The 14,040-nt window shown below is 36.3% G+C and overlaps 1 protein-coding gene across 2 annotated transcripts in view; it reads right to left on the bottom strand.

Annotated features, from left to right (window-relative positions):
- The window catches only part of TNPO1 (transportin 1), a 73,544-nt gene that overhangs the window by 20,508 nt on the left and 38,996 nt on the right, over positions 1-14,040 (bottom strand). For both annotated transcript variants that reach the window (XM_066180726.1, XM_066180728.1), the window contains exons 6-14: positions 11,892-11,998; positions 10,629-10,762; positions 8,274-8,355; positions 7,473-7,595; positions 6,875-6,993; positions 5,229-5,289; positions 4,422-4,590; positions 2,719-2,871; positions 1,286-1,511 (exon numbers count right to left, since the gene is read on the bottom strand). In XM_066180726.1, coding sequence (XP_066036823.1) covers positions 1,286-1,511; positions 2,719-2,871; positions 4,422-4,590; positions 5,229-5,289; positions 6,875-6,993; positions 7,473-7,595; positions 8,274-8,355; positions 10,629-10,762; positions 11,892-11,998 — 1,174 coding nt within the window. The remainder of the gene's footprint in view (positions 1-1,285; positions 1,512-2,718; positions 2,872-4,421; positions 4,591-5,228; positions 5,290-6,874; positions 6,994-7,472; positions 7,596-8,273; positions 8,356-10,628; positions 10,763-11,891; positions 11,999-14,040) is intronic.

Genomic DNA, 14,040 nt, shown 5'->3' with positions numbered 1-14,040 from the left:
TGTATGTAACTGTTCACTGTTGTGAGGAAGCTCTTTGTAGTTGCCCCAGAAGGTTCATTGTATTTCCTTACAATTTAAAAAGCCAGTAAATATGTTTTGACTTGGAACAACTTCAAATTTTCTTTATAGTGAAGTTTCCCAGTTTAATTTTAGCTGCAACAGTAATTTTGGTGAATCTCTGCTCTAAAGAAGGTATTTCAAAACACGATTTAATTCTCCTATTGGACTTAAATATAAAAAAAATCAGTGTACTGCAATTTTTAAAATTTCCCCTCTAGATTTTCTCAGGTCCATGGCCCATTGCACATCCCTCATAAGGAGCAGGTGAGGTTATTTAACTACACCACAATACAGATGCATTCAACTAAATGCAGATTTTCAGCCATGTTTAGGACAAGGAAAGCTAGAAGAGAAGTGGAGGATTTTCCTTTGGGGATTTTTTTTTTTTTTGGTTGTTTGTTTGGTTTGGTTTTTTGGGTTTTGCATTTGTTGAACCCTGAACTCATCACTGTCCTTAGGCACAGCTGACATTTGGGAGTAGCCATTATTACTACTACTACTACTATTATTGTTGTTATTATTGTTTTCAGGTGTTCAGAAGCAGACCTAACTGCTTCTTGAAGACACACTGAAAGCTTGCTGTGTACACCCCAGTCTGACAAAAACTGACATGTAGATTTTTTTGACGCACAAGGGGGTGCATACATTCCCATTCCATTAACGTTCTTTCCATTAATTGAGCAATTAATTTTTAAAAATCCCCAACAGATGTACACAAGGGGGAGAAGGGAATCTTACCTCCCAACATCTCGTTTCAAGATAAAGATAATATCCCTTGAAATAATAACTGAAATGTTTTGGTAACACTGAGATAAGTATAAACAGTTTCAGTAACCCAATGATAGGACAACTTCCCACTGTAATTGGTTCTGACTGCATTCATAGACGTTTTTTAAAAATGCCAAATTTCTGGCCAATGAAACAGCATAACAGTGAAATTAAATGTTGCAAACAGCTAATTTAGTACAACAAATTATTTAGGCTGGTGTTTTACATACTCTGAAAACAAAGAGCAGAAGAGAAAAAGACCTTAACTTTTTCTTTATTATTATAATTGAGGAGAAAGTTGCATGTACTCCAATTTAAGAGAAAGAATACATTAAGAGCTAGAAATGGAGTCACGCATTCAGTGGTAAGGGCAAGTAAAATAGCTAAGAAAATAGCTTCCCATGGGAAAAAAAGCACTGTGTCATGGAAAGTGATGTTTGCTTAAGCCTTGGCTTACCTGCAGGCAGCTTCTTGTACTCTCTTGTTGCTATCCAAGATACGCTTTAGCAACTCAGTCATTAATGGCTTCAAGTATGTGTCTGGGGGTTGACTAACTACCCAGTGTGCATAGCGACTAAGAGTCCAGCATGTAATGGAGCGCACAAGAGCCTTCTTGTCGGAGAGGCACTGAATAAGGTGAGGGATTAGCTCTGGAAGATATGGAATCATACCCTGCATGCAGCCTGGAAAGAAAAATATAGCCACTGCAGTACCAGCATTAATGAAAAATTCCACTGTTTTCTGTTTCCTGTGAGAGACATATTTTCATTCTCCATCACATAGGAACCCAACATGCAAAGTTGAAAAACCAAACATTTTAACAAAGCAAGTCTACCTAATTTATATAAAGCACTAAAAACCCCTTACATAAATACTATTTATAATTATTATAATATTGTAATAATTAAAAACATTAAAATTATTAGATAATAATTAAATCTTCAAATAAAATTACATTATTTTCAATTATATTTCTACATCAGTGCTTCCCCAGTCTCCAGAAATTCTGCTTTATTAAATACAGTATAGCAAGTACATACAAATAAAGTTTCTTAAGCTTGATGTTCCTACTTCAGTCTGCTCAGAATAAGCAAGAAAATACCAAGCAGAGAAAGACTGTCTTGACAACAAATCATCACACGAAAAAAGGATTTCTTAAGAAATCCATATTTCTTTGTCTTTCCTAAAATCATACAAATATTAACCACGAATAAAAGTTGCACATTTCAAGTCAGCAAGGGCAACAGGACACTGAGATGTGCCAGAAGTACTCACTTCCATCTTGCTGGACTTCAAATCAAAACCAATTAAAAGTTTTCTAGTAACAGTAAAAAAAAGTATGTTCATTAGACAGTAGGGGAAAAAAAAGATAATCCAGGCAAGAACCCAAATCTACTTCTTCAGCTTGTAAAAGGGACAGAGATGCTGAAACTTCAGGCAAAAAGCCCAACAAGACTGTGAGTAAGTAAAAAAGAATGGGAGTTAGCCTATTTTAATTGGAGGATGATCTACAAAAGGCACCTTAGTGTATTGAAAGCACAGGAGTGGTCATCTCCGTTTCTGAAAACACTTAAAATCTAAGGCAAAAATTTATTAAATATTTATCTTCTGTGAAATCAAGGTAGTATTCTGAGAGACATTAACACCTCTATACTGCAACGTTTAGAAAAGAAGAAATAAAAGCAAATATGTAATCTGTTTAGCCTCCCAAACATGCATAAATTTGAAAATGAAAAATAAAATAACTGCAGTCACCTATCAGCAGATGAAGAGAATAATCACCAAAACCAAACCAGCTAAGGACATACACTTGTTTCCATTAGTAAATTCACCTAATCTACTTTAGAACCAATTTAAAAATCAGCAACCTGATATGAACTGTTGCCTTACCTTCAGCAATTGCACCAAGAACAAGGATGCCAGATTCTTTAACTACCCACTCGGGGTGGAAGAGCAATTCCTTCAACAGTGGCAAGATGTGTGGCAGAAGTTCATCACGAAATACATTAGCTAGGACATCTAGAGCCGCAGCAGAACATTTCCCTAAGGGGAATTAACAGTGTTAATCTCTGTTTATTATACAAACAGTGGTAGTTAGGCAGTATAATCCCCTTTTTAACTCTGAGCTGGCAGTGTATTCTCAGTGCACTAGAAAGGAACATACTTCCACTCCATTACACTACAGAGGAATCCACTGTGCTCCTGTGCAAAGCCACAGCTCTTAGAAAGCCATTTTTATTATAATATCAGTTCCTTCTTAATCTGTATAAAGAATTGCACTGGTCTCATTAGTGAGCAATGCTGCTAATTGTCAAGCTATGCTAATGATTCCTCTCTGTTCAAACTGGAAGTCAAATATAGAACACTGGATACAAAACAGGGTACACAAATCTGATTTTCAGATAATACAAATTTTCTCAAATCCAGATAATGTATGTTGTTATAGATTTCTGAATTGTTCCACTCTTTGTCTTTTAGGCCACCATTCCTGAAAAAATTCAGCTTTCTCACCATTTTAATCAAAAATGTGTACCACAAGGCACCTCATGTCATCTGAACTTGTTCTCAGAAAATGAATATTTAATTCTGCCATCTCTACACACAGCAGTGACAAAAAGAGCATTAAGAATATAAAACTACACTTTTTTTCCAAGACACAGCTTTACAGAAACAAGTATATTTACACTCATATTTTCAACAACAATAATTCTTCAGATATGTCTCTAAATTATTTAACCATAAGCCTGAAGTTACATTCACATGTTGTAAAAACTTGTGGCCTTGGGGAAAAAGACCCTATGTGGCTATGCCCACATAGCATTATTCCACAATGAGTTTGCTTGCAAAGAAAATTCAAATCAGATTTGTCAGAATTTCACTAGCCATTTTCTGTCACTGAACTTAAAAAATGGTTTGTGGTGTTTTCTTTCCATATAACGTAGCCTATTAGCCTAAAGATCCTATGACCCTCAAAACAGGCCATCCAAACTCTGGTATCCTCAGAGCCTCTCCTACCTTCACAACTAAAGTACTGTAATTTGAAGCCAATTACTCACTAAGAAAAGAAATATCTTTATTGACCACAGGTAGTAGAATGTTTACATACATTCTACTAAATGAATAAAAACCAACCCAAACCAAACCAAACACAATCCAATTTTAGAGGGAAGACTGAAATTAAAAAAAAAAAATTAAAAAATTATTAAGCTTGCTCCAGTTATCAATGTACAAAGCTTTTTCTTCTCCTTTTTAAATTGAACTTAAACAAGTGATACAGGATTTTTATTATTTCCATAGAAGTAAAATTTTGAGTCCAAAAGTTTCACTGAATTGTATCAAACAAATAACTTGATCTGCCATATACAAAATAAGCTTACAGATGAATAACTTTAGCCAATACAGTTATAAATTCAAAGTGTCATCTCAAAGACTCCCCCCTACAACATACCAACCAATTATGTCAGCAGATAGTTATTTCTGTAGTCAAAACAAAGCCTTGGTATTCCTTATATACAAACTTGTCTTTTTACTGTGGTTCTTGCATTATGCAAGAAACTCTAGTTCAAAGCATTTCACACATTACTTTGACCTACTTAAATTCCAGTCAGAAATAGTATCATCATCATCAAGTTCATCATCATCATCGTCATCATCTTCAATACCATCTTCCTCATGTTGCTGAGCCACCGTCTTCGAACGATGAAAACGAGGCCTTATATCCTGCTCACTATCTGGAATAGCTTCGTCTTCTTCAACATCCCCCTGTCATCAAATTGTTTTATTAGATAAACCAGTCCAACTGTATTGCTTAAGGAAGTTAACAATGCAGTTTTAGTTCAAGATGTTGTAAGTGTATCAAAGATCCACATCCCACGTGAGCTGCTCAACAAAAAAAATCCCACTGGTTCTGTGTTCTACTGCTGCATTTACCAGAAAAGCAACAGGAAAACACAAGCAAGGGAGGCATGCTCACCCCTAAAGTAACCTTCTTTTTAAGAAATTACTCAATGGGAATGGAATAGAAAAAGTAACTGAGAAATTTTGATCCACAGATATATGTGACGGCAAAAGCCATGTATTCAACCCTGACGGCATTAGAATAAGTTCTGAACATTTTTTTAATGCTGCATTCTTGCACTAGTTCATGATAATAGAATCCCAGCTCTGTCTAAACTGTGTGGGAGGGGACTTGAGGCAAAGCAGGAGAGACACAAATTATTTTCCAATAAACACAGAACCAGTTGCATTTAGTATCTGGAACAGCAAACCTTGCCCCAGAAAGCTAATTCTGCACTGAAGAGATGGTAGGGTAGGTCTGCCCATTCTGGTCAGAATCATTCTGATTTACAGGTCAGAACCTAATCAACTATTCCAACAGAGTAAAAGAAACTGATGCTCACCTTCAACAGAATAATATCAATCTCTGAATATTTCATACCATTAACCAGCACAGGTATCAGCCTACAAAGAAATATTTATACATATTAAAGTAACACATAAAAAAGCAAACCATTTTAAAGTTATATGGTTTTGGTTGTAACCCCCACCTCCCGACTCAAAGAGAAACACCTTAACCTGACAAAAAGACCTATTACCTAAACCAAGTTCCATGTCATAAGATTCATCAATACTTTCTAATGAGAAAAAGTGTTATTTCAAATTACAAACTCATTCAGAAGCACCTTTCAGAAATTACATCTACAGGTTTTCAGTAAGAATTCAAACTCCCATAATATGCATGATAAGTTGACTCTTGCCAACAGTACTTGTCACTTCATCTACCTGACAGTGAAGACTCCACTTCATTATTGTTAAAGATGGAGGCTAACTACATTAAGCTCTCCTATCACCTCGTGATTATTTCAGTAAGACAAACCTTCCGCATTGCAGAAATCCTGACTAATCCATCCCTAGTCAACGCAGAATCTGCAAATATGAAAGCTAAAGCTTAAGGCATCATTGTGTGTTGGGAACTTTTGCTATGTACTATCATTCTTTTGCCTTTTGAACTACAAAAACAGGAATTAAATCTGACCATTTTGAAATTTAAAAATAATTTCTCATAACACTTACTCTCCTGGTTTTAACTCCTAGTCTTCCTCCATCACAGTACATGTTTTAATCTCAATTTTCTACTTTTTAATTGGTTAGGAAAAAATTTTGCTTTCTTTCTTTAATTACTTCACATTTATAATGCTTAATTTAGCTGAGGATGTGTCCCTTCTGTCATTCTGTTCTTCCACTCAAATCTTGAGAGAACCCTCTCCTTATTTAAAAAATCTTAAATGCATGTATGAAAAGAAAGAGCACATTTGCTGGCAACACTGAAGAACTAATTTCCTGTTGTAAAAGACTTCAAATTAGTCTGGAGGAATTTGCAACCACTGCTGCAGACAAAAAGGTATTTACACTACACACATCGATATTTATTCCCATTCAACCAAAGATCTATCTCTTGATGCATAGTAAAACTTTTTGAAACTTTGAAAAAGTGGGGTTTGAAATTTAAACTACTATCAGGCTGCAGAAGTATAAAGGAACAAATTGTACAGGCTTTCTTCAAGTTTAACTTGTAACAGTGATACAAAATTGATTTCTAAATCCAAGTCCTGTCATTTTGTTTTATGCTCTTTTTAAAATGAAGAGTCCTTTGCATGACTGTGCACATTGAAGCAGTGCACAGATGCCAAACATAAGCAGCAGTCTAGACAACATGTTTCTGGTACACCAGATATTGCAGGTAACGTCATGTGGAGTTGTTCACTTAAGTGCGTTTTACTGTATCTTTGCATTCATGTGAAGTGTAACAGCTTGTTAAATTCGAGGTAAGCACTACAGTGACACAGTAAATTGTTTCTGGAGTTCACTGGGTCTGAGACCCTCAGAAGTCTTTTCAATTTTACTGTGCACAAGAACTAGCTATGGAATTCGTCTAAGCATACTGCAAGCCATATACACTGCCTCTAAGAGCATCCATGAACAAGTCAACTGAAATTTTAGGACGAATGTCTCAAAATAAATATGAGTTGTAATTCTTTATACTCACTTAGTAAGATGCCGACATAATACCTCTTTACAAATCGGCTGTTCAGCCAATGTCAGCCAAAATTCACATGCCTCCAAAGCCACATTTTCATCTTGGTCCTGGGTCCTTTGAAGCATGTACTACACAATATAAAAATAAATTACTTGTATAAAATAGAACATTTATGTTAAAACTTTTTTATTAGTAGCTCAAAGAGCATCTTATGTAAAATAACATGCTTTATCCTGGTTATGGTCAACACATCCAAAAAAGTGACATCTTCAGTGAAAGAAAAACTGGTGCTGTTTCAGCACTAGTGCCAGATTTTTTACCATAATCTTTGCACTTAGGGTCAAGCAATGCCTGGCTGTGACATCAGCCATTTAGGGATAATTGACTTAATGAAGAATAAACAACTGCATATGCACTGCCTGTCAAACACAATGTCAAGTTGCAATTAGACAAGAATAATGTTTTGCAATCTCAGTCTTAAAAGGGAAACAAAGAGCTAGCAAGTGCAAGAGCAACACACCTGTTCTGATGAATGCTTTTTATTTATTTATTATTTCTGCAATGTCAAACAGGGGAATCTGCAGAACATCTAGGAAATGAGACTCACCTCAACTATACTAATCATATGAGGAAGAAGGCGATCCATCCGAACTTCCAGCAGCATTACCAGAGCACGACAAACATTTTTGCGTACTTCAGGCTCCTCATCACCAGCCAGTGCAAAAAGATTCTGTTGGGAAGTAGCAACAGTTGAAAAACCTCAATTCACCAAGTTCAGCTTGTATTAGAATTGGCATTACTGGCTGACTGAAGGAGAAGTACTTCTGTACTTGCCCAACGAACACCTCAGAATACTACTTTATTTTTTAAAGACATATGGGTTAGCAAATTAACTCTTCAGTCTCACAGTGTATATTTTATATATAAATATGACACCGTGTATTAACACTGGCATAAGAACAGTACTTCTGCATTATTTTTTCCTCCTAAATATAAACTGTGTCAGTACATAAGAGGACCAAATCAAATACTCTAGACAACCCAGAATCTTCTTATCCAAGTTCAGGAACAGTATTCAGACAGGCAGAGAGGCCCAGTGATATTCAATTCTCAGGACAAGTAAGAGACAGACTGCTGCCATTACTTTTGCATCTTTACACAACAAGAACTTTTCATACTTAGGAAAAGGAAACATCTTTTGAAACACATCTATTTCTTTTGCTTACAGGGTGGTTAGCTCTGAGCACAAGCATACAGAGTGAACTTCAATCTATGGGGGCTGAAGCTAAGAACGGGCAAGAGAAATGGGGAGCTTAGGGGTAAAGGTGGTTGTAAAATGTAGTTCAAACCTCTTGCTAAATTGGACAGGTAATTTGGCTTAAACCTCCAACCAAGAATACACACCCACCTCAATAAAAGAATCTATATGCAACATAAGAGCTTGAGTTCTGCTGATGATAAATTGATTGACGCATGCCACTGCATGAGACCTACAAGAGACACAGTTAAAATATATACGTTTCATGAGCTAAAAACATTTTCTAAAGTGTACTCAGGCATCAAAAGCATATACCAAATATCTTTCAAGGCAAGAGAAAACAAATCTATGCATCTGTAGCATTACCAAGCAAAATTACTAAACTACATTTCAAGTACTACCTTATACTCTGATATACCTAATAAATATTTAAAAATAAAGTATTCAGTAAATAGGCTAGGATGACTACAGCTGGCATATTTGCTCTGAGCAATGTGTATATTCTTTTTGAGTGTATTAGGACTGTGATCTTCTCAGATAATAATAATAATTCCATACAAGTCAACATGGCAAAATTTTAGCCTGACCTTCTTCATTGTTAAGAATGCAGCCGTTTGCAGTATGTTCAGAATTTACTGAGACCAGAATGTGTTCACAATATAGATGTACCTTAGAACAAAAACACACTTGTAGTTGGATATGTACTAAATCACTAGTGGAATAAACATTTTAAGAAATGAACCACTTTTCTTCTATTCCATTCCATGAAAAGCCATTACTTACATACCTTTTTCATTCTCAGACACAAAAGTCAAATTCTCAAGGCAGAGGCACAAGACAAAACTACCTGTAGAGCCCTTTCAAGATTCATTACAGTATTTTTATAACTTTAACTTCAAATTTCTATTCTATTTGGACATTTCTTGGCAGACTGCATCATAAAACATCGTTTGAACGTTGTCTTTTATAAGATTTAAAGTACTGCACTGACACGACTAGTCCTTTTCATGCCTCAGCCCTATGTACTGAACTGTCTGGGTCAGCAGGTAGCCTGCTTTAAACCTGAAACTGGTTCAAGTGTCAAAGCCTTGAACACAGAAGCACAGGAAAGAAGTGAAAGACTGTACAGTGTGGTAAGGAAGAAAGCATGTTTTTCTGCCTCACTCCCAGTTCCAGAGAATTACTAAGTTCATCTTTTCCACAAGACCAAGTTCACACTTTGTTTCATAATCTTCTTAGCAAGCATCTTTTATAGATGACTTTCTAAACTGTATTAGAATACTATCATTAGTCTTAGTCTTCACTATCTATTACTTTTGGCAATAAAGAATTGCCACTTTAAAGCTGTCAAATCTAATTTTCAAAGAGAAGATAAAACACATTTCACAGAATCACCAAGAATCATATAATGGTTGAGGTTGGAAAGCACCTCTGAAAGTCATCTAGTTGATGCCTGTGCTCAAGCAGAGCCACCTACAGCCAGTTGGCCAAGACCATGTCCTGCTGGCTACTGAGTATCTCCAAAAATTGAGACTCCATCACCTGTCTGGGTAACCTGTGCCAGTAATTGGTCATCCTCTCAGTAAAAAAGCAGTCTTCTGATACTCAGAAGGAACAGTCTGCCTCTGTCTTCTGGCCACTGCCTCTGGTTCTGTCACTAAGCGTCACTGGAAAGAGCCTGGTCATTTTTTTTCCTCCCTCTCTTCAAGTATTTACACACGCTGATGAGTCCCAATTCTCTTGGCCTTCCTGATATGGCCCTTTGCTGGTATACTTTCCAGTATATCCATGCCTCTCTTGCACTGAACAGTCCAGAACTGGACACAGTACTTCAGGTGTGATCTCACCAGGAAGATGAAGGGAAGGATCACTTCCCTTAAACAAGCTAGCAACAGTCCAGGATACCATTAGCCTTCTTTGTGGCAGGGGCACTGTTGGCTCAGTTCAGGGTAAAACCTACTGTTCTTTGTCAGGAACACTAGCAATAACAATGTAATTCTGGAACTTTTCTTTTATACAGTTACTTGGGAGAGATTAATACAGTTTTACAATGAAGGGATGATGAATCCATTTAATTTGATTCAGCTGAAAGTTCAGTTAAACGGAGAATCTTTTCTTCTCTCAGAACTCAGAAAATTTTGTCAGCAAAAGAATTTTCACTCTGCCATTGCAGAGGCCATTAAAAAAGGATTGTAAAATTGCTATTTCTAATCAGAATATTAAGTTCTAAGCACAGTACTGATTTTTTTGTAATAATATGCAAAAACTTAGAAGGAACTATTTGATTTTCAGAATCAGACTGATTGTATGAAGAGGTGAGATTCTTGTATTAACTATGAAGATAAACATGAAAATTATTGATGCACGGAATCTCTGTGGGTCTCTGCAGGATCATCTGGAAAAGCTAAGCAGGTTTCAAACAGATCTACAAAACAGTAGCCTTGCTGCTAATGTAATGTAAGTAGAATTTTAACAGGTAACTGTAGGTATAGCTCATAAACCTACCGTATTTTTGGACTGCTGTGCTTGAAGAACTGCAAGAACTTAGGTATCATGATATTGAGTGGCCGGTCCAACACATCACTATCTAAAATTTCAGCAGAATCTTCACATATCTTCTGAAGAGCGCCAAAAGCGCCCTGTTTAAAAATTAATAAACAAGTAAGTGCCTTCTTTCACATTGTGAAGAAAAGAAAATTTAAGACTTCATATAGAATGGGTAATTTCAGCACAACACAGTAAATGTAGCTAGTTAATACTGTAAATGCAGCTAACTAATTAATTGTTAAACTGAAATATTCTTAAAAGCATTTTATTTAAACTAGCATCTGAGCATCTGTCTGCTTTCAAGCTGGGAGAGTCAGCAATGACTAAGTGATAACTTTAGTTTGATTTGATGCTCATGTATCCAAATACATTTCAAAGAACACTTAAAAGCTAATTTTTATTTGAGAAGTAAGTAGAATGAGGCAGAAGTAACCAAATCAATTGCATATATAATTGTATTTCCTTTCATAGTTCACTATAGGGCAAAACAGATATGATGAACAATTAGAGTTTCATTTCAAATGTAGGGAGATTTTTTTCTGAGAGAAAGAAGCACCAAACATTGCACAACAATGTGGCATCTTGGATCATTAGTCATCTTTGAGGTTCACTTTTTACAAAATGTTTCACACTTTCATGGAGATGCTATCAAGTAATTCAAATGGTGTGATCACAATCTTAATTTTTTTACATCAGACATAGCTTTATACTTTTTCTCATAGTTTAAAACTGTTATTTACTTATTTCCCTTCATCCAGACTAAACGAAACAGTCCATTTCACCTTGATATAGCAATCAATCATTTTTCCAGGTTAAGTTACAAGAAGAATGAACACTACTTCTCTGTAAGAAAAAATTCAACATCAACCTAATGATGCTAATGGTGCCTAAAAGATTAGAGACCATGGAGCAGTAATCTCAGAAGACTTCTCAGCTGAGACACTATGATTACCCATTTGCAATCTTGTTGCACTTTTACGCAAAGAAAATCAATTTGTTTGAATGAACAGTAGGAACATGGACCACAGGTAGAAGAAAAAGCATCAAATCTGAGCCACTGCTCTGCAAGAAGAACACATGGGCATGTACAAATACATACAGACATGCACACAGTACTATATATACACATGGTGTCTGTGAAGAGAGATAAAAATAACGAAATTATCATCTTGTATTTGTATCTTGAAAATACCATCTCGTATTTTCTATAAATCTCCTTACCTCACAGGTATTGTAATCTTCAGAATCCAACAGGCTGCAAAGCTTTGGCAAGAGTTCGGGCCAATTCTGTAACTCCCCTTTTGAGGCAATGGTTGTTATCAGAATGCCTAAAAGAAAATAAAAAGAAACAGAAGAATGGAGAAACTGAGATCTCACATGCTTTCAGTTGTTTCATATCAATTTCTTGTATTTTTCTTCTCTCAAATACCTAAAGAGCTAAGAAAGATAAGTTTTGCTAAGGACTGCATGCATAAAAAGAGGAAGTACATGTAATTGCAAACGTTATTTGAAGAGCTTTGAACAGCAAAGTGGGTTGCTCCTTCCTGCTGCCACGAAGGACTCAAACATTAGAAATCAAGCACCAAGTAACTTCACTTAAGGAAATTATAATTTATAACATTTATATATCCGTATAATTTAAAATCAATAACACAGCAGGGTAGCTTTGGCTCTAAATTTACTAAGCACTGTACAAATCTGGACCTTTATTAAACACAGAGTATCCACCCCAAGTCACCTCCTTTTTACTTTAACAGGAAAGCATGAATGTGGGAATGTGTCATTCAATAAACGTACTACAACCTAGTGAAAAATCATGTGTTCACAACTTTTCTGTGTTTACAGAAAACATTTAGGACACATTCTAACACCAAGATTATCTACTAAGAGCTTAAACACTGTGATAGGTCATCCAGTTAGGAGCTGTGAGAGACAGCAAACAGATAGGTCAGCCCAAAGGGTCACTAGTTCTGTTTCCACCACATACAGAAATTATGGGGAAAACTAATTAGGTGACAGGGACAGAGAAGGCTACTTATAAACTAGGACTGAATTTGTGTGAGTCCATTCTGCCTCAATGCAAAATGTAACAGCTAGCACAACCCTTTACTCTACTGGCAGTTACTTCTAAGGAGTATGAACACAGAAGAACTCGACACTACTACAACTAGTAATCTCCCCAGCAAAAAGTGATGGAAAAAGCTTCCCAAGGTTTCTTCTTGAGCTACTCACGATATACCATTTTTCTTTGGAATAAAATGCTAGAATTCTTGTTAAATACACAAGAATAGAGGACAACATTACAGAGCAAAGGACTCTTGGACAGGACATACAGTAACTAATAGATATTTTGCAATATTCCTTTGATGCAAGGTCCTAGAATTGGTTTCAGAGGATGAAATTGTCTGGCATGCAATTCAGACCACACATGTAATTATAAATTTTCTGTACCAATGGTGCTTTGGCTCTCTAACTCCTGAAGCTGACTTCTGAACTTAACTTTTAAAAACTGAACTTCGGAACAAAATTCCTCCTTTTAGGGCAATTGTTAGCTTTCAATCTGCTCCTGCAGTGAAACTGTCCAGTTCCTCCACTACTTTCAAATACTGAAACTATTTTCCCTGCTTGCTTTCAGTCAGGAACTACACTAAGATCCTGCCCAGACTAGAGTCCCTAGAAAGTTTTAAGAACAGTTGCAGATACTTCCTAAAGAGAGGTAATTATATTCTGGTAAATTTGTGGGTCCTCAACAAACTCAGCTTGAATCTATATTTCAAAATCAGCACATGGTTACCACAGGTTAACAGCACAGAGAAGATACACTTGTTCCTTTGGGGATTAGAATAAGGATAAGCCAAGCATGATAAAACAATGTGCAGTTATCATTTGGTCTTAAGTCACGTGCTCATTCTCCTCAGCAGGGTGACTTCTGAAGATGGGATTAATCAGCTTGCCTCCATCTGGGCCAGAAGGTATCACCTTTTGTCTGATCAGCACTAGATGCTAGAGACCACAAAGGAGAGTGAATACTGCAGTAAACCTTCTCTGATGCAATTTTGATGTACTTGCTCATCTTGCTCTCAGAATTCCTGAGATGTTATTTGCAATTGACTTGTTAAATTGATAGTGCTTGAACTGCAAAAACATGTACTCATCAGAAAGAGCAGCTTTAATCTCCACCTGCCAACTCATGCTAAGAAGACAGTCTAGGTAAGTAGGAACATCTATGTTTACATCTCACTAGTAACAAGAATCCAGGGGGTACCAGATCAAGGTCAGACACCTATAATGAGCTAACAATTCAAACAGGAGGGTGCCAAACACATGCAAAACAGCAACACCTAGGCAAGCACACAGTTCATCAGCTGCT

The sequence above is a fragment of the Chamaea fasciata genome, unplaced genomic scaffold, assembly GCF_029207755.1.
Source record: "Chamaea fasciata isolate MVZ Bird 193981 ecotype frontalis unplaced genomic scaffold, bChaFas1.0.hap1 SCAF_4, whole genome shotgun sequence".
Classification (NCBI taxonomy): Eukaryota; Metazoa; Chordata; class Aves; order Passeriformes; family Sylviidae; genus Chamaea; species Chamaea fasciata.
Note: the sequence above shows the minus strand (reverse complement) of the source record. Positions and strands in the feature narration are given on the sequence as shown.